Raw genomic sequence first — 26,481 nt, 5'->3', positions numbered from 1 at the left:
CAGGTGGAATTTCCGCATAATCCGATGTTGGGATTGCAGAGTTTGTAGTTGCTTAATCTCCAGCTGTGCACTGAACTGGACAGTTTGTAGAGATGCCCAACTCCTCCGTCCTCTATGTAGTCCTCCTCCTCCTAATGCTTGATGTCTGGTGTTTGGCACTGAATCCATCTGGATGGGATAAAGCTAACCAAAATTGGTAGAGTAGCACACAGAATACTTTAAAAAGGTTTATTGAAATTAAGTAACACTGTAACTAATTAAATGAAGAATAATTACATAGTATAATAAGATTATTACAATTATAAAAGAACTATATGATATAGGGTTTTGACAAGAAAATGCTACATATATTAATAAAGAATCTTGTCCTGCTGCTTTTAATGTTCTTCACAACTTTTAACTGCAAATTCAATTTACGTGTAATTGACTTTAACCTGATTCTGGATGCAACTCAGTCTGGTGTTGGTCCCCATTTGTACAAATTAACCTCATCTATCTGTTGCCCAGCTTTGCCCCATACCTCTCTTTTTATAATATGTGAAAATGATTGACAACAAAACCTGACCTTTCAGTTTGACCCTTCCCTATCTAGTTCATCCTCCTTTAAGTCAATGTCTTAGGAGAAACTATTTTTACTTTCTAACAATTCTGCAGTATTTCTGTGGCAGAAAATAAATCATGTAAATTGTGTCTTTGAATACATTTTCTTTGTTAGCAAAAAGGATTTTCCTCACTACTTTTTCGCACACTGGATTAGGTAACTGAGTCACTTAGGATTCATTCATTATCTGTAGCAGAGATCACTCTTGAATTCTTCATTCACTACTGAACACCTTTAAACCACAAAAACTAACTTTTGCAGATGAATCACAGAATATTTTAAAATTTCATGTTTTTAAAATTAACTTGCACATTTTCTTAATTTTTTGCTTTGATCTCACAGACTGAGAGTTTAAAAACTCCTTTTTGTTCTCATTTTATCGGCTGCTCTTGCTGGATTCCAGAGTCACCCAGCATAATAAATGTTATCATTTTGCTGCTAACCTCAAGATCTACCCGATTATAAGATTTAAGCTCATTCAAGGTGTACACAGCAGTCTCAAAAAGATACCTTTAGACATTAAAGAGATTTTCCACCAAAGTATGGATTGGCTAGTTAATGTACAGACACTTAGAGTCTATAATTACAAAGACATATATTCAGAGTAAATTTATTTTTTGCCCAACTCTACTATTGCATTAAACTTCTTTAGATGTGATCTCTGTACATTAAATGCTATTAATCTATTCTTAATGTTACATTTAATTAATAAGTTTAACTATTAAGGAAGCAATGAACATGATCGTGCTGAGAATATGAAGAGTGCAGAGATGGGGAGGAGCTGCAGATGGATAGCCAAGAAATGTTCTGCATGCACTCTGCACCCGATCCTGAGAAATGACATCATTTGATGGTGTGTTGGTTTTCTGAAGCTGCTGGCTTACCTGAAAAGCAGAATTTTACCTAGTTAACCTCATGGATGCCATTGTAATAATATTTAATTTAATAGGATCTAAAGTGCAATTGGACAAAATTTTTTGGGGAAAAGCATCATCACACTATATCATTATACTGTAATGTTAATTCCCCTTCCACAATAATATTTGTAGTTCATTTTTGAGCATTTCCAAAGAGACCAGGTTTCAGTTCAAGAGCCCTTATTGTTTCCATCATTCCCCTCATCATGGAGTTGGTACTGAGTCCAATAACAGAACTTTTTCTTGAGCAACTAAATTAAAGGAGTAAGAAATCAAATTGGTTGAGTAAAAAAAAATACAGGCAGTTAAAGAAAAAAATAAAGTTTTCAATATTAGTTCAAAAGCAAAATAAATGCGTCCATCATTCTTACAGGATGAAAGTTTCAAATATTCATAAACTCTTGAGAGAAAATACTTTGCATAAAAGAGATGCAAGGAGATAACGAACGGTTGTAGATTCTCCCATAAGACAAATTTCCTCTCCATTCCACTCTGTTAAGACCTCAGAAACTTGTGTGTTACTTCTTACTCTTAAACACTCTTGGAATATAACCATAGCCTGTCCAACCTTCCCTCATATGATAACCTGTCCATTCTAAGTAACAGTCTAGTAAATCTTATCTGTTATTAACCACAAACACATGGGTAATATTATTAACATAGAAATCAATCAGCATCTTGCAGCCAAAGGAGATATTCTGTGACCTATAAACTGCCCATATTACTGTCTGATTTTCAGCTTCCATTGCTACTTCTATGAGAAAGATGAGATGCATTGTGAGCTTCATTGTTGTTGCACTGTACTTTAAAACCTGCCACATGCTTCAAAACATGTCATTTATTTATGGCTATTAATCAATCTCTGCTCCATAAGGCTATGTCTCACTTCTTTCAGGTTATAGTCAATTTTGGAGATTTAAAAGACTGAATTTTACTTCCTTGCTTTGACATTTCTCTCTTCTCTACCCTCTCAATCCAATATTCCCCTTTCATTTCCCTTTAGTATCTGATTTGAGTTTGAATTTAGCCACTCTGATTCACACTTCTTGTTGATACTTGCTCTGTTTCACAATCTTTAAATCTCATTTGCTAAGGAAGCGCTTGGCGCATTGCTGAGCATTTGCCAATGCTTCATCATTTTGTTTGCAAAAAAAAAGCTTCAAATTAGAGGGTGAGATAAATTACAAGTCACACTTGAGATGCCCCATTCCAGAAAATTTTGAGCCACTGATGTTAAGCACTGCTATTAGCTGAAAAACGTACCATTTACATTACTCTACCTTGTATTTTTATGGTATTTTCCAGCCGAAGATAAACAAGACTACTTGAAGTAATACCAGTCAAAATAAATTTTCTCTTATAATCAACACACTAAAAGGGCAAAGAGAAAGCTCATATCGATTGTAATAACCTTTGGTCAAAACAGTTGACCCAGTTGTAAAGCAGTTTGACTGAAGCTGAAAAATAATTGGTAGTCACTTTTTTTTGTCTTTTGTTGCTTATATGAACAATTATTTTAATAAGATGATTTATTGTTAAAATATAGGTATTATAATATTTGTGAAATGTTAAGCAATCAGAGATAGTTACCTTGATAAGAGTTATGTTTAAATGGGCCTAGTTTACCATTTCCTCTCATGCGTTTATAATCTATGTGGTGTAAAGCATAGTTCTTCTATAAGAAATTTCAGGTAAAAATCAGGGGAAACTTTTACTTAAGTGATCATTTTCCACCTTTTCTACTACTGCCATCATGATGCCATTTTTCCTTCTCGATATGTAAGAGATGAGATAGAGCTCTGAGATATAGACAGATCTTGGTGATCTAGTACATGGTCTTGAAGATTCTTCTACAGAGTACAGCAAGTAATTAGGCATGTTAATAGAATGTTATTATTCATTAGACCATAATACCATAGCATATAGGAGCAGAATTAGGCCATTTGGCCCATCAGTGAAATTTGCTGACTGCAGCCTATTTTGTCATGTGCCTCCAAGTACCCTGCAACCTCATCCTTAATAATCAACTCCAACATCTTCTCAGCCACTGAGGTAAGACTAATTGCCTATAGTTTCCTTTCTTCTGCCTCTCTCCCTTCTTGAAGAGTGGAGTGACATTTGCAATTTTCCAGTCTTCTGCAACCATTCCAGAGTTTATTGATTCTTGAAAGATCATTACTAATGGTTCCACAATGAGTGAATGAGTGAAATCTGTAGTAAGATCAGCAGATCCAACAGCACCCATAGAGAGACAAACAAGGGTTCATGTCAAAGGTTGATGATGTTATTAAATAAGAAATGGTAGAAGTTAGCAATGTTACAACTTTTAAGCAGGCACAGAACAGAGGAAAGGTAGACATAAAAGAACATCACAGTGTACCACAGTATGAGGCTGTTACGTACATCCTTGTGACTAATTGAAAACAAATTGCTATCTTTCATGCCAAATCCTATGCCAGGGCCTCAACAGAGTGAAATAAGTGGAAACTACCCTTTAAAATATCCTAAACTTCACTAAAAAGAAATAAATGACCTTAAGTAAACACTTATTTGTAAAGCAGCATACAGACTATGGTTTGAGTGTGATGTAAAAATAATGTAAATATAGTAATATATCACTGATTTAACAATTTAGTATACTTCGATTCTCTACTGAGGTTAGAGATTATGTATATCCTTATGTGATTATGAAGCTCAATGTTGTTAAAATGTTTGTGATAAGTTACTCACTTCTTCAGCTTTCTTAAGGACTCGTAAAATGTTTAAACCAAGCAGCTTTTTAATTTCATTTTCAGTCCAGTTACGCGAAAGAAGCTCAGCGATCAAATCAGGAAATTTTGAAACATCTTCCAAACCAGTGGGTCCCCTTTAAGAAGCAAATAAAGGGCATTATTGATTCAACAAATGAATGAGAAGCTATGATGAGAAATCAAAAACAACTGCCAGTTATGTACCTTTCAAAACCATCAAAGTCACTGCCGATGCCCACATGATCTGCACCAGCGACATCTCTGATATGGTCAAAGTGGTCTAAAATTACAACAACAAGAAGTTTAGAGAATGCACACAGAATTATAACAGGCCTTTTATTCAAATGGCTTGTTGCCATACTAACCTGCAACTTGGGATAATGTTGCAGTTTCTCTACAGGAAATAAAGTTGGGATAAAAATTCACCATCACAATCCCCGAATTGTTTGCCTGAAAAACAAAGCAATTGGTCCAATTAACCTATGTGAACAGAAAGCCATAGGATACCAGGTGGAAGATGTTTTTTTTTCCTGGTGTGAACTACACCTTGGAGAACTTTGCACAACATAACATCCTAATACTTTGTGTAACATCTAAGTGATGAGGTATATGAAGGTTAGCTGTTTGTTTATGTCCTAATGGAAAATCATGGTTAATGTTACTGGAAGCTGGGCCAGTCTGAAAGCACATTGTCTGAGTATTCTTCCTGGTAAGGAAATACTTGTTTAAGTCCAAAGTTCAAAGTAAGTTTATTATCACAGCACATATATGTCACCATATACAACCCTCAGGTTTGTTTTCTTGTGGGCATATTCAGTAAATCCAAGAACCATGAAAGAATCAGTGAAAGACTGCACTCATTGGGACGGACAAACAACCGATGTGCAAAAGACAACAAACTGTGCAAATACAAAACAAAAAGAAAGCAATAATTATCAAAAGCATCAAGGGTCCTCAAAAGTAAGTCCATAGGTTGTGGGAATAGTTCAGTGATGAGGCAAGTGAAATTGAATGAAGTTATCCCCACTGGTTCAAGAGGCTGATAGTTGAGGGGTAATAACTGTTCCTGAACTTGGAAGTGTGAGTCCTGAGGCTTCTGTACCTTCTTCCTGATGGCAGCAGTGAGAAGAGTTCATGACCTAGATGTTACACTAAAAGAATAAGTATACAAACAAGTAAGAATAAAGAGTGGCCAGACAAGAACACACAGCAGTTCTTGGTCTGCAGGAAACAATTTATTATCATATTGCTTCATGAATATAAACAATTTTTTTGCTGCAGTATAGCTGGAGACTGATCAACAGATTTTCAAATTATGAGGAAGGATCTCATTGAAACCTACTGAATATCAAAAGGGTGACTTGTACAAGTGGGATAGTTGCACCTGAACTGGAGGGGTACCAATATCCTGGGAGGGAGGTTTGCTAATGCTATTAGGGAGGGTTTAAACTAGATTTGGAGGAGGTTGGGAACTGAAATGAAGAGGCAGAGGATTGGATGGTTGGTGCACAAGAAGAGACAGCTCGTTAGGAGTTTGTGAGGAAGGATAGGCAGATAATAGAACAAAGAAGCACTCAAGCCAGTTGGTTTGAGGTATGTCTATTTTAATGCAAGGAGTATCATAAACAATTCAGATGAACTTATAGCATGGATTAATATGCGGAACTATGATGTTGTGGCCATTTCAGAGACTTGGTTGACTCGGGCAGGAAAGGCTGCTGAGTGTGCTGGGCTTTAGATGTTTCAAAAAGGACAGGGAGGGAGGAAAATGATGTGGGCACATGGCATTGCTAATCAGGGATAGTATCATGGCTACAGAAAAGAAGGAAGTCATGGAGGGATTGTCTACTGAGTCAGTGTGGGTGGAAGTCAAAAACAGGAAGGGGGCAATAACTCTACTGGGTGTTTTTTAATAGACCCTCCCCAATAGTAACAGAAACATTGAAGAGCAGATAGGGAAGCAGGTTCTGGAATACTGTAGTGCAAGAATAATAGGGTTGATGTGATGGAGTGATCTTAACTTTCTTAATATTAAGACCATAAGACATAGGAGCAGAAGTAGGCCACAAAGCCCATCGAGTCTGCTTCTGGATCCCACTCAACCCCATACACATGCCTTCTCATCATATCCTTTGATCCCCTGACTTACTATGTTCATCTGCCATTTCTTTGACCACATTTCTATCTCAGCAGTGTCATTTTCCAATGATCCAATATCAACTCTCACCTCCCTTTTACTCTGTATGTAACTGAAAAAATGTTTGGCATCTTAATATTATTGGCTAGTCTCCTCTCATATTTCATCTTTTCCCTTCTTACAGCTTTTTTAGTTGCCTTTTGTTGGATTTTAAAAACTTCCCATTCACCCACTCACTGTTGCCCTTTCCTTGACTTCTATGCAGTTCTTAACTTCCTTTGTCAGCCACGGTTGCATAACCCTGCCATTTGAGAATTTTCTTCCTCTGTAGGACATACGAGGAATGATTGATAAGTTGGTGGCCTAAGGTAGAAGGAGTCAATTTTAGAAAACCTAGCACATTTGTTTTTCAACCTAGTCCCCTCCTACATTTATACACTTAGTCCAGTGATCGTGGAGCATATGGATCTTGGACCTCCAGAAAGTGTCCACAGATAGGTGATTGATAAGTTCATAGCCTAAGGTAGAAGGAGATGAGTTATACAGCTCTCATTACAGGCACATGCAGGTCAACTCTTTGAGTGATTATGCAGAAAGTTTGAAGTTAGTAACTCATCGCCTTCTACCACAGGCCACGAACTTATCAATCACCCTGAGTTATTAACTCATTGTGGGCAGAAGGACCTGTAAAGTGCTGTAGATGTCTATGTTCTATCAATCACACAGTTAGAAGGGTATTTATAAACCTATCATAATACATATTTCTGTGACAATTATGGGGAAAGTTAAGTAGAAATAATGGGAAAACAAAAGTAAAATGCTTCATTTATAAAGCCAATCATGCAAAAACGTAAATAACCACAACTCGATGTATCTCTTTATCCTTTAAGTTAGATGAAGGTCATGAGAGGAACATAAAGAGACTGCACAGGTATATACACAGATATAATAAATACGCAAAAAATGGACTTGTGTGGTAATGCAAGTTGAGATTGCATACTTTGTCAGGAAGATTAGAAATGGTTTGCTCAAGAAGAAGTTGCATGCAGGTAAAGCAAGTAACTACAGTACAAGTTGAATTGAACATTGTACTTTAATCACAGAGCGGAATGCTGTAAGAAAGTAAGGAAGTCTTGTTACTCTCTGGAGATAACACCCCCAGAGTTTCGGTCTCCTTATTAACGTAGGAAATATTTAACTTCGCAGCACTGTAGGCTTATTAGATTGATGATTGGGATGTAAAAAGGTTGAGCACAGAGCCTCTTTCTGAAGGATAGAAGACATTTTCACTGAAGCATAAGATTTTAAGGGACCTGCAGATTAGATATTGCAAAGATGTTTCCACAGATGAAATCCAGAAGTAGGGGTCATGGTCTTAGGTTAAGGGTTTTTCCATTTAAAACTAAAGTGGAGAGAAATATCTTCTCTCAAATAATGTAAACGTTTGTTTATCTTTACCTAGATTAAGCATATTCAAGGCAGAGAAATCTGAACCATATGACGAATCAAGGGTTTATGGGAACTGGACAGGAAATCAGAACTGAAGCCCAAGATCAGATCAACTCTGAAGTCATTGAATGCAGAACAGAATCATGGGGACATTTGATACTCATTATGTTGCTGAATGATTTTTACATTTTAATGGTTGATATTTATTTATTTGAAATAATCTTTTCTAGATAGTTCTTTATTTTTTTCTTTATTTTAGATGGTAACATGTTTAAAACATTCACGTGCTTACTCATACCAGTTTACGAAGAACATTATCCTGGACATTTCTGTAGTTTTGGCACAGAGCAAATGCAGAGGAATGACTGAAAATGACAGGAGCAACTGATACTTCAAGTGCGGCCAGCATTGTATCTTTGGAGACGTGAGACAGGTCAATCAACATTCCCAGACGATTCATTTCTTTCACAATTTTCTGAAAGGCAAACAGTGCAAATATTTGATATGTCTAGTTTTACATCGCTTTTCAGCATGAAAAATAATTACTTGCATTTATGTATCACATTTAATGGAGGAAAAACATCTTAAGATCTTTTGCAGAAGTGTAAATTAATACTTAGGCCACCATCATCAGTCATATACAAGATTCAGAGAGAGAAACTAAGACTTTGATGAAAAAGGATGTAAGGAGTGGGAGATAGTGAGTTGGAGGAGGTTAGGAATGGAATTACGAGGGTGTGAGGAATTGGTGGCAAATGAAACAGGAAATTAGAGATAGGACAATCAAAGAGATGGTTTGTGAATTTCTGAATATGTGGGTGTAGGAGGAACTATTTACAAAGACAACTGGATGAAGGACCATTAAAGAAAACGGCTGGTCAAAAGTTCACTTGTAATAAGGGACAATGCAGCCAGATGAAATAAATTTTGAAAGAGAATGGCAGGAACGGGAGATGGTAATCAGACCAAAGTTTCTTCAGTTAAAATTGGCAAATCATAAAAGACTGCAGATAGCAGGAGCTCTGACGGAGATCTTTCAGATGTCATTAGAAACAGGGATTGTGCCGGAGGATTGGCGTATTGCTCATGTGGTTCCATTGTTTAAAAAGGGTTCTAGAAGTAAGCCTGGCAATTATAGACCTGTCAGTTTGACATCAGTGGTGGGTAAATTAATGGAAAGTATTCTTAGAGATAGTATTTATAATTATCTGGATAGACAGGATCTGATTAGGAGTAGCCAGCATGGATTTGTGCGTGGAAGGTCATGTTTGACAAACCTTATTGAATTTTTTGAAGTAGTTACGAGGAATGTTGACGAGGGTAAGGCAGTGGATGTAGTCTATATGGACTTCAGCAAGGCCTTTGACAAAGTTCCACATGGAAGGTTAGTTAAGAAGGTTCAGTCGTTAGGTATTAATGCTGGAGTAATAAAATGGATTCAACAGTGGCTAGATGGGAGATGCCAGAGAGTAGTGGTGGATAATTATTTATCGGGATGGAGGCCGGTGACTAGCGGGGTGCCTCAGGGATCTGTTTTGGGCCCAATGTTGTTTGTAATATACATAAATGATCTGGATGATGGGGTGGTAAATTGGATTAGTAAGTATGCTGATGATACTAAGGTAGGAGGTGTTGTGGATAATGAGGTGGGTTTTCAAAGCTTGCAGGGAGATTTATGCCGGTTAGAAGAATGGGCTGAACGTTGGCAGATGGAGTTTAATGCTGAGAAGTGTGAGGTTCTACATTTTGGCAGGAATAATCCAAATAGAACATACAGGGTAAATGGTAAGGCATTGAGGAATGCAGTGGAACAGAGAGATCTAGGAATAACAGTGCATAGTTCCCTGAAGGTGGAGTCTCATGTAGATAGGGTGGTGAAGAAGGCTTTTGGAACGCTGGCCTTTATAAATCAGAGCATTGAGTACAGAAGTTGGGATGTAATGTTAAAATTGTACAAGGCATTGGTAAGGCCAAATTTGGAATATTGTGTACAGTTCTGGTCACCGAATTATAGGAAAGATATCAATAAATTAGAGAGAGTGCAGAGACGATTTACTAGGATGTTACCTGGGTTTCAGCACTTAAGTTACAGAGAAAGGTTGAACAAGTTAGGTCTCTATTCATTGGAGCGTAGTAGGTTGAGGGGGGATTTGATCGAGGTATTTAAAATGTTGAGAGGGATAGATAGAGTTGACGTGAATAGGCTGTTTCCATTGAGAGTAGGGGAGATTCAAACGAGAGGACATGATTTGAGAGTTAGGGGGCAAAAGTTTAAGGGAAACACGAGGGGGTATTTCTTTACTCAGAGAGTGATAGCTGTGTGGAATGAGCTTCCTGTAGAAGTAGTAGAGGCCAGTTCAGTTGTGTCATTTAAGGTAAAATTGGATAGGTATATGGATAGGAAAGGAGTGGAGGGTTATGGGCTGAGTGCGGGTAGGTGGGACTAGGTGAGATTAAGAGTTCGGCACGGACTAGGAGGGCCGGAATGGCCTGTTTCCATGCTGTGATTGTTATATGGTTATATGGTTATATTAATATGAATATAGAAACATTTGGAAGCTCATCTATGGGTAGAGGCTATGTGAATGGAGAAACAATCATGAGAAGCAAGTTCAAATCGCATTGCAGTAGCTGGGTAATTAAAACCTTGAGTAAAAGCAAGTTGTGAAACAACCATATTGTTTGTTTACTAATATCCTTTAGAGCAGATAATCTGCTGTTCTTAATGATCTGACTTATTTTACTCCAGACCTACTGCAGAGAAAGTGACCCTTAGTTGCCTTCAGAAATGACTTTGTGAAGAACTACCAAAATCAGCAGGAATATCTGACCACCGGTAATTGACACGAGCATGACACAGTCATACCATTTCCTGTCAACTCTGAACATTCCTCCTCACTAACCTCTGGGAGCTTGGTCAATTTGACACTACTTAATTAACAATCAAACATAATTAAATTCACAGAATCATGATGTTCATTCAATGTCGTAAACTCCTCCATTACCATCTTTGAAGGTGACGTAGCAGAAGGACTAAACGATCAGTGGTGGCAGCACAACCATTCAGCCAATTGGAAATGGTCCTGGAATTTCTCAATGTTGGTCAAACTTCCTTTTATTGGAGATGATTCATTGCTAGGTAACAACAACTTGCTGCACATTAGCTAAATCTGAACATTATTAATATCGGGCTAAGTTTGGTCATGAATGCCTCTTTGGCTAGGCGCCTAGGGTCCTCAGTTGCATCACCTGCCAATATCAACAACAAGGTGACAACAGGCTTGGACAGGCCTCTCCAGTGGTCTCGCTCTTGGTCTTGCTCCAATCTTTGCTGAGCAGGAAGCAAAGGTTGGGTTTGAGAGACACAGGTACATTGATGCAAGAGAACCTCTGGAGTTCACTGGACTCATTTAGGCAAGTACATTTCATCAGGTGGATCCTGAAGGCAGATTCTGTGCTTTTCCCAGTGGCTCTAGCTGCCAAAGCAATGTAGGAGATTGCACACGGGGGGGTGAGACAATTACATCTGCCATTGGGTGCCACAGTAGCGGAACGGTGAGCGTGATGCTATTTCAGCTCGGAGAGTTCAATCCTGGCATCCTGCGTAATGAATCTACGTCCTCCCTATGGAATGCTTGGGTTTCTCCAAGTGATCCCGGTTCCTCCTACAGTCCAAAGACGTCCCAGTTAGTAGTTTAATTGGTCATTGTAAATTGTGATGTGGTTAGGTTAGGGTTAATCGGGGATTGCAGGGTGGCATGGCTTGAAGGGCCAGAAGGGCCTAGTTGTGCCATATCTCTAAATAAATAAACAAACAAATAAATATAATGAGTTGTTTATTGGCTAATGTATCTGAAATATGGTTGATGAAGGAGATGGCCTCAAATTAAAGGAGTCACTTAAGACATTTCAGTAGTGGTAATACGTACATTCATAAACTGACTTTGTCCTTAGAAACCCTCTGTGCACTCTTTATCCCCCTTAACATGTGGTGCCCTGATGTGCACATTTCACTTTAGCTGAACCCAAATGATTCTTACTTTTCCGGTAAGATGCTGGCGCGCTCAGATGCAGCGGCCTTTCCAGTGCCAACCAGAGGTGTTCTTGTCTTTTTAAACATCTCTTTATGGTCGCAAGACACTTCTGGACATTAAGAACTTCAAGTACTGCAGGGTCTGCCCAGTCAGCCAGTTGCTTGTTAGCAGAGAAGCTGGACTTGGTGCGGGCCATGTTGCTGCCTGCTTCGGAAAGGTGTGAAGAGTTGGTGCGCAAAGGCAGTGTGCAGTTTAACACTGAGTGATTGTCTTGGATGTTTTAATTGTGATCGCAAGTCCCTGCTGGGCATTGGTAACGTAGAATACTGCAAGTCCAGTTCACTGGTTTACTGCTGAGACTGATGGCAGGCGAGCTGCATGGTTTGATTATAGCGAGGACCAGGCCTCAGGTCAAACGATGAAGACTTTCCGATTCTGCGGGAAGAAGTAGAAGTAGCCATAAGATTCCTGAAGAATGGCAAAGCTGCAAGCATGGACAACAAATAAGAGAAAATTTGCAGATGCTGGAAATCCAAGCAACATACACAAAATGCTGGAGAAAATATGGAAAAGAGTGGAGTCACATTTCAGACCAAGACCCTTCATCAAGACTCATCAGGAATAGACAACATCCTGGCTGAGCTAAAGAAACATGGAGGAGAGACAGTGATAGAAATCCTCACTAAAATCTGCAACAAAATATGGCAGACCGGGGAATGGCCAACACCCTGGACAAAATCACTATCATCACTCTCCCCAAGAAAGGCAACTTACAGAGGTGCCACAATTATAGAACCATAAGTCTGATCAGCCATGCAAGCAAAGTGAGGTTGAAAGTCATCTTGAAGAGACTGAAACCACAGGCAGAAGAAATGATCACTGATGAGCAGGCTGGATTCAGAAGTGGAAGAAGTACAACAGAACAGATATTCAACCAGCAAGTACTGTGCGAGAAATACAACCAACATCAATAGGATATTGTCCATGTGTTCGTAGGCTTCAAGAAGGCATTCGTTAGGGTGCAGTCCAGAAGCTGATCCAAACCATTAAGCATCTCTACATCAAAGCTAGCAGTGCGGTACTTATTCAAGGCATAGTTGGAGAGTGGTTCCACACATCAGCTGGAGTTTGACAAGGCTGCCTCCTTTTTTTACATTTGAACCATTGTTTTTGTTATAGTAAGAAAATTGTTGTCAGCATTTTTCAATCGGGCACTCTAAAATCAGGGGTGGTGGGGTGGATGTACGTCTCTGCCAAAGGAGGTGTAAGGTGCTCCTTCCCTCCTCTAGCCTACAGGTCAAGGTGCAGCACCTTCTTAGCCCACGATCAGAGTCACGTGAAGCTATGGGAGCAGGTGGTGGATGGTCATATAAGCAGTTGGTGCATATCACGAGTCCTGGTTGTGTGACTACTGATGCCAGGTAGACAGTCTCTGACATGTATTGATAATGGCTCAGGTGACCCATCTTGTAATGACTCAGCCTAGAAGGTGGCAATGGCAAACCACTTCTGTAGAAATTTGCCTAGAACAATCATGATCATGTAAAGACTGTGACTGCCCATGTCATATGACACGGCACATAACAAACAAGCTCACTCAAAGCAGCAGCCGGGCTGAAGGAGCGACTCTTTATTAACCAGCATATCTTGTTAACTGGCCTCTGTCAAGTCCAACATTGGCCACATTACAGAACTCAAGTGGCCTGGGTGTTGATAGAGTGGAATTTAAGAATTGACAGATAGCATACACTAGAGGTGTCTGCCCCCAATCCGACACAGATGCCGTGCCACACTGCCTCCAGCGTCGCCCCTCCTGACGACTGCAACAGGCGACATTGTGGCATGAGGCCTTATGGTAATGGTTGCAGATCCTGCAATCTGCTTGGGTCACAGGGCCGCAGTGCAGAGCGAGTGCTGCACCAGTTCCCTGTATCTCTCACGGTTGTGGGTGAGTACATGGGTTGCAGTAAAGCTCTCTCCGGTCCACTCTGCAATGTCGTCTGTCCATTTCTTCCTCTGTCTGACCCTTTTTTCTTTTCCCCTGCACCATTCCCTGAAGAATGATCTTTGGGAATCTACTTGATCTTGTTATATGGCCAAACCATCTTAGTTTTCTTTCCTTTTCTGTGGACAGCAGATCTTCATAGTGTCTCATATGCTGGGTGATGGTTCTTCATACTTCATCATTTGAGACATGGTCTGTATAGGAGATGCCAAGAACCCTTCAGAAGCTTCTTGTTTCTACTGCCTGGATCTTCTTTTGCAGTTCTGCTGTCAAAGTCTGTGATTCGCATACATACAAGATGATGGAGACCATAAATGTATGCAGGAGTTTCAACTTGGATCTGAGAGTGATGTTATTGTCTCTCCAGATTGGTTGTAGTTTAGCCAGAGTCACTGTTGTTTGGGCTGTCCTTGCAAGGGCTTCAGGCTTTGATCTTTCTTGGCTGATGATGGTGCCAAAATACTCAAACCGTTTGACAGCCTCTAGTTCTTGTCCACCGACTGTGATTTTTGTTGTGATTGGCTCCTCACTGTTTCTCATCAGCTTGGTTTTCTCTGCCCTTCTTCTAGGTTGTGTCATTACAAGATGGGTCACCTGAGCCATTATCAATACGTGTCAGAGATCGCCTACCTGGCATCAGTAGTCACATAACCAGGACTCGTGATATGCACCAACTGCTTATATGACCATCCACCACCTGCTCCCATGGCTTCATGCGACTCTGACAGGGGGCTAAGAAGGTGCTGCACCTTGACCTGTAGGCTAGAGGAGGGAAGGAGCACCTTACACCTCCTTTGGCAGAGACGTACCTCCACCCTGCCAGCCCTGATTTTAGAGTGCCCGATTGAAAAATGCTGACGACAATTTTCTTACTATAACAAGAACAATGGTTCAAATGCAAAAAAATCGTTTATTCACCACTTGTTTAATTCCTACTATTTATGCACCCTTTAAAATGTGTGCTCCTATTTTCTAATTTATTATGGTGTACTTTATCAAATGTCTTAAAAAATCCAGATATACAACACTTATTGTACTACTTTTATCAACCTAACATGTTACTTTATTAATTATTCAGGTTTGCTTGACTTCAACAAATCGCTGTTGGCTACCTCTGTGTGAGAATTAATTTTAAATGTTGACAATCATCTTTAGAGTAGTATTTCTACAATTTAAATTAGAATAATATTTGTCAGATTTATTTCTTTCATTTTTTAAACAAAAATGATAAAATATGAATCTGCAGTTGTCTGGCATCATTGATATATACAAAGGACTGAACTATTGCTTTCATGAATAAATAATTCTAAATCTCCTGCTGCTCAGATAGTCTTTACATTTTAATGGCAAATCTTCAAAACAGTTTGAGAGCTTCATAAGATGCAGTACATCACAACAAAAGTTCCATTGCATATGCACATTGCAACAATAACCTTTGATCTAAAGTCTCACAAATATCGTCATGCAAGAGACCATCAGAGTACATGAAGTAAAAAAGAAAACAGCATTTCATAGCTTTAAATAAAATTTACTAACTTTTCCAAAATCAGACAATCCTTTGACACCAGTCTTCACAAGGCCACTGTCCACTCTGCTGGTATCTGCCCTGCAAAATGAGGAACGTGAAAATAAATGAGACCTTTACATCAGCTGCTCTCACAATTACTATCTCAGAGGAAACATAGTTATGAATAGTTATAACTTATATTCAATTAAACATATTCTTACCATGGTGTATTACAGACGTGTGTTAATGTCAGGTAACGTACTCCAAGGTCATAGAACATTCTCAAAGCTGCTAGACTGCTGTCAACTCCATGTCCACCTTCCACGCCAATGAGGCTGGCTATTTTATTACTATTAAATGCTTGCCTGATTTCTTCAATGAAATGAATAAACATTGTTACATTTCATAGTCAAGTTTTGGGATTTTGTATATATATATATATATATATATATGATATGGACATTTTCTTTGATGATATAATCATCTTTATCCAGCATCAAGATCAAAGATTTACTTAATTCTCTTTCCAAAATCTCAAATCCTGTCTTCATTTGTTCTCCTGCTAGACTTATTAATAAATTTGAAAGCAGCAGTAACAAAATTGATTATGAGGCAGAAAATAAGGACTCGTGGTGAATGGCTGTTTTTCAGACCAAAAGATGGCGAGGAGTGAAGTTTTCCATGCTCACATGGCACCTCAGTTGAGTTTGATAAATGTCAATGGACTGGGGGTTATAACTGGAATTTACTGATGACAAAAAACTTTTAAAGAAGATCTGAATAAAGTTCATGAGGATAAAGACTGGTAGCAGGTGGAAGCCAACACAATGAAATTTGAGATGATACACTTTATCAGGAAAATTAGAAGATAAACATGCTAATATCATAAGAATAGAGAGACTTAGTAACGTTTGTACACAGAACTGGTACACAAACTGGTAAGCAAAACACTAGCTCAAGTATGGTGGAACTGGAGTATTATGGCCAGTTCTTATCTCCACACTCTATGATGGAAGTGAGGACTTGGGAAAAGATATAGAATAGATTTATTTGAATGGTCACAGTGAGTAGGCAATGTGTGAGCAATGAAGGTGTTTAAAAGGGAGGTTCAATTTACCTAGAGAAAAAATGGTGAGGTGGTTCAAATCATATTTGGTACCTCCAGTAGATTAAATCAAATAACTTGCTTGAGTGGCAAGGGTGGAAATTTAATTTGATCAGAAAAGGAACAATAGAGAGAGCAAAAACCTTTTCTGCAGGATTAAATGACATTTGTCTGTCAGAACGATCGGTACTATTTCAAGAGCAGCCTTCAAAATGGAAATAATAAATTCTTGAAGAAAAAATATTGCAAGGAAAAATATTGATTCAGTCTAAGTGATTGTTATTTGAAAGGTGGGCAGTCTGCCTTCTATTATTTCGCACAGTTCTACAATTCAACTAATGGTCGAATTTTTTCCCATCACCTGTAGGCTCCTCAGATTATAAGCAAAGCGGATGCATTGCATCATTTTTTAAATACTCTAAATAAATTTGATTATCCAAGGATAAAAAGCATTTTTAGTTCACATACCATCAGCTGTTGTTGCCTGTTGGAAATCTTCCGGAAACATGTCTATCATCCTTTTTATGACATCTATTTGTTCCAAGGTATGACGGACTGCATCTTTGTTCTGTGCATTGCAAGGCACATAAGCAACCCAGAACTAATGCAATGAAACAGAAACCTACATGAAACTGAACTAGCTAATCAATCTAAAATACTAAATTATTGGTGGCTTCATCCTCCACTATTCAGCCATGTTTCGATCCATTTAGAAATATATAAATCAACAGCTGGCAATATAACTTACTTTTGTTAGATTCTTGGAACATTAATAAGGCTGAAGGACATCTGATGGATGAAATTGCTGTGTTAAGCATAATTACATAGCATCTGGTTTGATATAATTCATTGTTATAAGTCCCACAAGAGGATTTGCCACATCTCATTTCCACAAAATGTCAGGAGAGAAATGTGCTTGAGCTGATTACTAAAAGAAACTCAGCTACATGATCAACAGGATAGCAATTGGCTTACATAATGTGTAAAAGGCATATAATCTACCGGAGTGCCTTGAAATTACAGCATAGCCCTTAAAATCCCAACTTTGCAGCAGTAAGTGGTGGACATGCAAGTAAGAGGAAAGAGCTTTCAATTAACTCACTTAACTCTTAGATAACATTACCACTCATCATCAGTCTTGGTAATTTGATTCATCTTCAATGGCACTTCCATTGTGCCCTCACCGTCAACATCCTGCAGGTTATCACTGACCACATAAACATTATGACGACAACAGCATGTCAAAAACTGGATATCCTGCAATGTGACCCACCAGACACCAAAGCCTTTCTATCATCTAAAGTCAGGACCATGAAAGAAAATTCGTAGCGGATCATAAATTCGAGACAACCAACACAAAGAAAGAGGAATTAGACTAATATAAGTTGGAAATATATTGATGCTCCTTCATCAGTTATTAGGCTAATTCCTGGAACACCATCCAACACCATCACACCGAGCACGGGGGCCCCCAGGGTTGCGTGCTCAGTCCACTGCTGTTCACTCTGCTGACCCACGACTGTGCTGCAACACACAGCTCGAACCACGTCATCAAGTTCACCAATGACACGACCGTGGTGGGTCTCATCAGCAAGAATGACGAGTCTGCTTACGGAGAGGAGGTGCAGCGGCTAATGGACTGGTGCAGAGCCAGCAACCTGTCTCTTAATGTGAACAAAACAAAAGAGATGGTTGTTGACTTCAGGAGAGCACAGCGCGACCACTCCCCGCTGAACATCGACGGCTCCTCGGTAGAGATCGTAAAGAGCATCAAATTTCATGGTGTTCATCTGGCGGAGAATCTCACCTGGTCCTTCAACCACAGCTCCATAGCAAAGAAAGCCCAGCAGCATCTCTACTTTCTGCGAAGGCTGAGGAAAGTCCATCTCCCACCCCCCATCCTCATCACATTCTACAGGGGTTGTATTGAGAGCATCCTGAGCAGCTGCATCACTGCCTGGTTTGGAAATTGCACCATCGCGGATCGCTAGACCCTGCAGCAGATAGTGAGGTCAGCTGAGAAGATCATTGGGGTCTCTCTTCCCGCCATTATGGACATTTACACTACACGCTGCATCCGCAAAGCAAACAGCATTAGGAAGGACCCCATGCACCCCTCATACAAACTCTTCTTCCTCCTGCCGTCTGGAAAAAAGCACCGAAGCATTCGGGCTCTCACAGCCGGACTATGTAACAGTTTCTTTCCCCAAGCTATAAGACTCCTCAATACCCAGAGCCTGGACTGACACCTTACTGCCCTATTGTCTTGTTTATTATTTATTGTAATGCCTGCACTGTTTTGTGCACTTTATGCAGTCCTAGGTAGGTCTGTAGTCTAGTGTAGCTTTTTTCTGTGTTGTTTTTTTACGTAGTTCAGTTTAGTTTTTGTACTGTGTCATGTAACACCATGGTCCTGAAAAATCTTGTCTCATTTTTACTATGTGCTGAACCAGCAGTTATGGTTAAAATGACAATAAAAGTGACTTGACTTGACTTTCAAAACCAAACATGAGGAAATCTGCAGATGCTGGAAATTCAAGCAATACACACAAAATGCTGGTGGAACGCAACAGGTCAGGCAGCATCTATAGGGAGAAGCGCTGTCGACGTTTCAGGCTGAGACCCTTCGTCAGGACTTGACTTGATTTGACTTGACTTGACTTGAATAGCTTTATGGGACTATCTTTAGACTTCATGTAAAATGTAGGAAGTTTCACAGCAGGATAGGAATGGTATTTCATTCGTATTGTCATTTTCTTGTGCATCTACATAGTTTTCAGCCTCTGAAAGGAAGCAAAGGACTTCAACATATATTATTACTTCAACAACGACAAATTCCTGGCACCTTAAATGGGATCCTACCATTAAATATGTCTCCCTTCGCACACCCCCCCCCCCCTCCGCTTTCTGTAGAGCATATATGTCAAACTCAAGGCCCGCGGTGGAATTATCTTTGGCCCGCAAGATAATATCTAATTACTATTAAAGTTGGCCCCAGTAATCGAAGCGCCTATGGCGTATGATATGGCTAATGCTGAGTTTATTCAGGTACCAGGTTTTCAGGGTTTTTAGTGTTTATTCGGCAGTCTTGCTCGGCAGTTTTCTTCATAAGAAACGTAATTTGTAAAGTGAAACACTTTGTAGTTATAGCAGAGACTGAGACACATGAGAGCAGGCTGAAAAAACGGAGGCAACGAAAGCTGCGTTCGCATGCGTCCGACTGATCCGGCCCGCATGAAGCTGCATTTTGCTCAATCTGGCCCGTGACCTAAAATGAGTTTGATACCCCTGCTGTAGAGTTTGTTCTCTACGCGATTCCCTTTTCCACTTGTCCCTCTTTCCTCCATTACCATCATTCAAGGTCCCAAAAATCCATTCTAGGTAAGGCAACACTTTGCATGCAACACTAAATTAGGGAAACCCAAAGTAGACAGGGGAACCACTTCGTCAAGCACCTTCTCTCTGTCTGCCACAAAAGGTAGGATTTCCTTGTGGCCCCCCCAGTTTAATTCTACTTCTCATTCCCATTCCGACATGTCAGTACATGGACTCCTCAATGGTCACTATGAAGCCACCCTCAGCTTGGCAAAGCAACAGGACTTATTCCATCTGGGTAGCTTCCAACATGCTGACATGAACATCAATTTATCTAACCTGGTAATTTCTCCTCTTTCCCCTTCTCTCTTTTCCCATTCCCCACTCTGGCTGCCCTCTTCTCTTCTCCTCACCTGTCCATCACCCTCTTCTGGTGCCCCTCTCCTTCCCTCTCTCTCATGGTCCACTGTCCTCTCTTATCAGATTCCTTCTTAAGCTGTTTACCTCTTCCACCTATCCCCCTCCCCCACCCACCCACCTTCTCTCAATTTAATACCTGCCAGCCTGTATTTCTTCCCCTCCCGCACCATCTTATTCTGAAATTCTCCCTTTCCTTTCCAGTCCTGATGAAGGGTCTCAGCCAACTGTTTATTCCCCTCCAAATATGCTGCCTGATTTGCTGAGTTCCTCCAGAATTTTGTGTGTGTTACTCAAGATTTTCGGCATCTGCAGAATCTTTTGTGTTTAAACTTTTCCTTTTCTATGTAGGAAATTTCTAAAGAATTAAGAATTAAAGGCCTGATTTATAATGAAGCTCTGTATCCAGGTTTCAATATTCGGTTCTAATTAAAGGCATAGGTTATTTTGTAATTAATTTCCCACTCTATAAACATAAATTAGGCACAAAAGAGCCAGGAGGTGAGAATGAGAACGGGGTAAAGAGTACCTGAGCACCAACCAAACCAGCCCGGAGCTTTTCAATGTTGGTCTGAGTAACATTCCAGGTCCTAAGGTCAACTGCAGAAAGATCATTGTGTACTCTCTTCCTTAGCTGCCATGGCAGGTCATTGTGCCTGAAATAAGGAAAGTTGATATTTTTAAAAAGTGACTGAATTCTTATATACATATGGTTGATAGGAAGCTACAAGCCATGACAAAAATCATTGTACGTGTGGAGGTTGGTTGTAGGGGATTTGCAGCTCGTTCGTTAGGCAGAGCATTCAGCAATTTGGGCATCGAGGGAGAGAGGAAGAGGAGAGCCATCCGCAGTACCACCGATGCGGCAGAGAGGGCCTCAAGGTGGCTGTGGCTCAAGAGAGGGGTGCCATGGAGTCATGTGTAGCTAGCCATCTGGACACAAGCTAGGGACTGATCAGCCCTGGCTGGGTCACCTGGAGAAGGGTGTATGATGTTGAAAGACCTGAAACACCTGATGATTCCAGGAACATCACTGAAGATGTGTCCAGAGGCATCAGTAGATGTATGTACAAGGCTATGGATTAAAAGAGAAACATGGAAAGAATTCCCATACAAATCAGTTTCCAGTAGTCTTAAGTTAAGGAGGGGATGGGGAAGGTTGGAGTTGGAGAGGACACTCCTTTAGAGTGAGACTGTAGTTGCCATGGTGATAAGGGATTGAAGAAGCCATCTGGTTAGTAGGTTAATGAGACAGAGTGAAGACTAAGCAGCAGGTCAGACAATGTTAGTAGGGAGAGTGAAGGTGAGGAAGAGGATGGAGTGATACCATTTACTTCCTTGACTGAGTTATGCGCCTGATACACTGAAGGTGCCAACATATATTTAAGGGACAGTATCTGTTCTTCCATCTAGGCATGTTTCTGCCTTCTGGACTCAATGATGTATTGAACAATTTCAGGTAACCTGCCTTCTGTGATTGTATTAGAACTGCTGCTGTAATGCTAACTCAGTTCCTCCAGCAGATTGCTTGTTACAGTTTTTTTCCATGTTGATTTGTTTGTTTTCTTTCTTTCCAAACACCTTCAAACATATTGCTCATCAGCAGCTTATTTTTATTTTAGAGATATGGTGTGAACAGACCCTTCTGGCCCAACAAACTGCACTGCCCAGCAACCGACACATTCAATCACAGCCTATTCACAGGACAATTTGCAATGGCCAATTGACCAACTAATCAGTACATCTTTGGACTGTGGGAAGAAACTGGGGCACACCCACAGGAAACCCAAGTGCTTACGGGACGAATGTACATATTTTCTTACAGAGTACACCGGAACTGAACTCCAATGCTCCGAGCTGAAATAGCATCGTGCTAACCGCCACATCCCATCATTATCACAACTTGGCTTCTTACTATCAGAGATGTTACCTCCACCCTACAATTTCTCCCCAACCACTCTGAACTTGAAAATTTTCTCCCACCTCATCCACCCCCCCCCCCCCCGCCAACTCTTTTCCAGTTCTGATGGAGGATCTCTGAACTCCAAAATTACATTTTTGGTGTTAGTTGGGTTTGGCATTACCAACTATTCCTGCAGATTTTGCAGCTCTTACAAACCACTATCTATTGTAGTTGCAACCTGTTTTTCTGAAAAGTACCGGATTGTAGTATGTAAATCCTATGTATTCTATGAGACCAAAAATTAAAAAACAAAGAATGGGTAAATTACAACCTATATTACAGTAATTACACAGACTGTTTTCTCTCTCACATGAAACACATGGCCCTTCCCGAATGGACATGGATATGCAAATACATTTATGCATTTCAGTGTACACTGGTATGAAGTTATATATTTTGACTGGGCAGAAGTTCACAAACTCTTTGTAAAAAGGACAGGATCTGAGACAACTGCATTAATGGGTACACAAATCACAAAAAAATGACAGATTAGTAATGCCATAAGAATAATATTTTCAGAAAAAAATTGAAAGGAAAATAAGTTATGCAGTAACAAATATAAATCTCAGTTATACTATATTTGGAATATAACTTGCTTGCCAATCACCTTCCTCTGGTGCTCCTTCCCCTTCCCTTTTTTCCATGGCCTTCTGTCTTCTCCCATCAGATTCCCCCTTCTCCAGCCCTTTATCCCTTTCACCAATTGACTTCCCAGCTCTTTACTACACATCTCCCACTCTCCTGGCTTCACCTATCACTTACTACATTGTACTTCTTCCTCACTTACTCTGACCTCATCTTTTTTCTCTAGTCCTGATGAGTGGTCTTGGCCCAAAATGTCGACTGTTTACTCTTTTCCATGGATGCTGCCTGTAGAGTTCCTCCAACAATTTGTAGGTGCTGTTTGGAATTTTGTGATTTGTTCTTGTTTTATATTTAAAAAAAACGAACATACAAGCACCAAAGAAGTTGCAAAAATGCAAGCTAGAATGATATTAGATCAGATTGGTTATACTGTACCCATAGTACTGTGCAAAAGACACTTGTCAGAAATTCATTAAAGTGAAAAAGCTTTCAAACATAATGAAAAGTTTCATTAAAAGAATCAAAATTACTATAAAGAACAATAAATAGTAAAAAATAAAAATCAAATCAGTATTTGATGTGACCACCCTTTGCCTTTAAACTTGCATCAATTCTCTTAGGTATACCATCATGCAGTTTTATAAGAAAATCTTCTGGTAGGTTGTTCCAAACATCTTGGAGAACTTGCCACAGTTCTTCTGCAGACTTTGGCTGTCTCTCTTTCTTCTACCTCTCCAGATAATCCCAGGTAGCCTCAATGATGTTGAGATCAAGGCTTTGTGGAGGTCATGCCATCTGTTGCAGAACTCCTTGACCTTCTTTTCACTGAAGGTAGTTCTTTATATCCTTGGAAATGTGTTTGGGTCCATTGTCCTGCTGCAGAATGAAGTTGGGACCAATCAGATGCCTCCCTGATGATGTTGCTTGATGGATGAGAACTTGCTTGTATTTCTCAACATTGAGGATTCCATTTACTCTGAACAAAAATTTCAAATGTTGACTCATCAGCCTAGAGCACTGGTTGCCAAGAAGCCATTCTGCCAAAGTGGAAACAAAGCCAAGAGACTCACCTTTGCACAAAAATACAATGATTGGGTGTGGAACAATGGCAGCAAGTGCTCTGGAATTTGAAAACTGAAATTTTCAGCTCAAACAGGAGGCAGTTTGTTCATAGAAGAGCTGGAAAACACTACACGGTTGAGTGTCTGCAGCCAGCAGTGAACCACAGTGCAGATTCCCTGCAGGTTTGATGCTGCGTTTCTACAAATGGAGTTGGTGATCTGGTCAGAATTACTAGAATCTTCACAGCTGAGAAGTACAAGCAGATTCGCATCCTTCACACAAAACCATCAGGGAGGCATCTGATCGGTCCCAACTTTATTTTGCAGCAGGACAATGACCTCAAATGCACGGCCAAGGACATAAAGAACTCTCTTCAGCGAAAAGAAGATCAAAGAGTTCTGCAATAGATGGTATGGCCTCCATAGAGCCCTGATCTCAACATCACTGAGGCTGTCTGGGATTACCTGGAGAGACAGAAGTGGGATCGCCTAAGTCTGCAGAGGAACTGTGGCAAGTTCTTCAAGATGCTTGGAACAACCTACCAGCAGATTTTCTTGATGCAATTATAAAGGCAAAGGTTGGTCGCACCAAGTATTGATTTGAGTTAGCTTTTTTACTGTTACTGCTTTTTATAGTAATTTTTTTAAATATTTAGAAACTTTTCATTTCATTATTTTTGAAAACATCTTCACTTTATATAACTTCCTTACATGTGCCTAAGACTTTTGCACAGTACTGTACTCAAAATATTCAATAGGCTGTGGTGCATTTCTCTGCAAAAAGCTCATTAAAAATATGAAGGATTATATAGGAAACATGGAAAGAAGAGGTTTCCATTTCAGAGTGAGGTAGGAATCAGGCGAAGTAACTATTTATTCATTAAAACATCTAGTGGAAAATGCAATGGAACCCCGAGAACATGCATTTAACGGGAAATCTAGATAAACACGAAGTAAAAATAAAAATGTTGATGGGATGAGAAGAATGAGGAAAAAAACTCACATCGAGCACAAACACTGGTATTGACATTCTGTGCTTCATACTTTTAAACATTGTGACATTTCAATAGCCACAATTCTGCCGACAACAGGCCATTTCGGTAGGATTAGGCCACTTCAAATATATGCAGGCAGAAATCTTACTACAAAGATACTGAGAACTATTGGCATTATTGTTAATGTAGGACAATTCATGCTATCACCCCATCCATAGTCACTCTGTGATATTTGAAATGGAAGAAAATAGCTTATTTCCTTGATCTGGACAAGTGCTTTGATCTACAGAGTGAATTTGATGGCTTGTGCAACGAAGTTTCAAAGTAATTCTTAAAGCAACATATACCGTGTTGTAGCAGCAGAGCGGTTCATATAATGCTGTAAGATTGGGGTTCAATTCCCGCTACTGTGTAAGGAGTTTCTACGGTCTCCCCGTGAATGTGGGTTTCCTCCAGGAGTTCCGCTTTCCTCCCATATTCCAAAGACAAGAAGGTTAGTAAATTATAAGCATGTTACGTTGCTGCCGGAAACATGGTCACACTTACTGACTGCCCCAACACAATCCTCGCTGATTTGATGTAAACGACACAGTTCACTATATGTTTCGATGCACGTGTGCCAAGTAAGGCTATTCTTTTTCTTTAAAAGACAGGATTAATGTTTGAATATTCAGCCAACATTATGGAATTAAACTGTCTTTGTTTGAAACTCAAACATGATGCCATTTGGAGCCAGGTAGCTTCCAGCATCCTCCAGGCCAATTTATTGCAGGCATTTCAGAAAGTGGCTGCACTGCAGGGAACGGCCGAGTCTAACAGAAGCTGAAGCCCTGCCCTGCACCATTCCAATAGTTCCTTGATACCTCATGTTGTCAGAAGCCCTTTTCCACTATGTCTAAATGAATATGGTGTCAAAGGTGTTCCAAAAGAGTTGAAATACATTAAATACTTCATTAAAACAAAACGTTTATTTAAAACATTCAACTATAGGAAACAGTAAAGGTAATAAAACATTAATATGTGTTAGATGCAAGCTGTACTAGCCTCTCAATTCAGTACCTTACAGAACTACCCTTGAATTTATGGCTGGTGCAGGGAGTGGCAAAAACTCTCACGCACCACATTTGACATTCTCTGTGTTCTGTACTGAGGTACAGAGATGTGAATGTACAGTATCAAGTATGCCCATGCATACTATAATAGCCAGAACTACTACGTGGAACCATCAGCAAAATTCAGCGCATACAAGCCTGAAAAAAAATACTGATCTGTAGCATTAATTTACTGAATCCAAAGATGACAATTTCCATTAGTTTATACAAGTTTGAAGACATTATAGAATTTTTTTGAATGTAGTGAATAAAACAGTAAAGCAAAGTATGATATTCAGGCTTGATATAATTAATCTACTTACCCATCAATCAATGGAGTACTTCTCATTAGCATCTCAGCTTTTTGACGTAAAGAAAGCATAGCTGTGTACTTTACAATACACTGTATTAGAAATATCAACAATTCCCAAGATTCTAATATCATCTCTGCCGCACCCTTGCTTTTCACAGCTACAATGTGTTTCTTGCCATTTGAACTATCTGCTAGTATGTCGAGATTTTAAAATACTGCTTATAAACAATTGCAGG

General features: G+C 39.7%; 1 protein-coding gene across 1 annotated transcript; it reads right to left on the bottom strand.

Annotated features, from left to right (window-relative positions):
* Positions 1-213: 213 nt before the first annotated feature.
* Positions 214-26,481, bottom strand: LOC140740699 (dipeptidase 1-like). The gene is made up of 10 exons (XM_073070136.1): positions 26,256-26,481; positions 20,767-20,893; positions 16,974-17,106; positions 15,622-15,772; positions 15,430-15,499; positions 8,153-8,329; positions 4,634-4,718; positions 4,473-4,548; positions 4,249-4,384; positions 214-1,485 (listed from the first exon to the last, which is right to left on the bottom strand). The coding sequence occupies exons 1-10, from the start codon at positions 26,375-26,377 to the stop codon at positions 1,303-1,305; spliced, it is 1,260 nt and encodes a 419-aa protein (XP_072926237.1). The 5' UTR covers positions 26,378-26,481; the 3' UTR covers positions 214-1,302.

The sequence above is a fragment of the Hemitrygon akajei genome, chromosome 17 (assembly GCF_048418815.1).
Source record: "Hemitrygon akajei chromosome 17, sHemAka1.3, whole genome shotgun sequence".
NCBI lineage: Eukaryota > Metazoa > Chordata > Chondrichthyes > Myliobatiformes > Dasyatidae > Hemitrygon > Hemitrygon akajei.
Note: the sequence above shows the minus strand (reverse complement) of the source record. Positions and strands in the feature narration are given on the sequence as shown.

Excerpts from the sequence above, each read along its gene's own strand:
- LOC140740699 (XM_073070136.1), bottom strand. The coding sequence starts at position 26,377 with ATGATATTAGAATCTTGGGAATTGTTGATATTTCTAATACAGTGTATT. Across the intron at positions 20,894-26,255 it reads AGTACTCCATTGATTGATGG|GCACAATGACCTGCCATGGC; the intron begins GTAAGTAGATTA and ends TCCTTATTTCAG. Across the intron at positions 4,385-4,472 it reads GACTTTGATGGTTTTGAAAG|GGGACCCACTGGTTTGGAAG; the intron begins GTACATAACTGG and ends TGCTTCTTAAAG.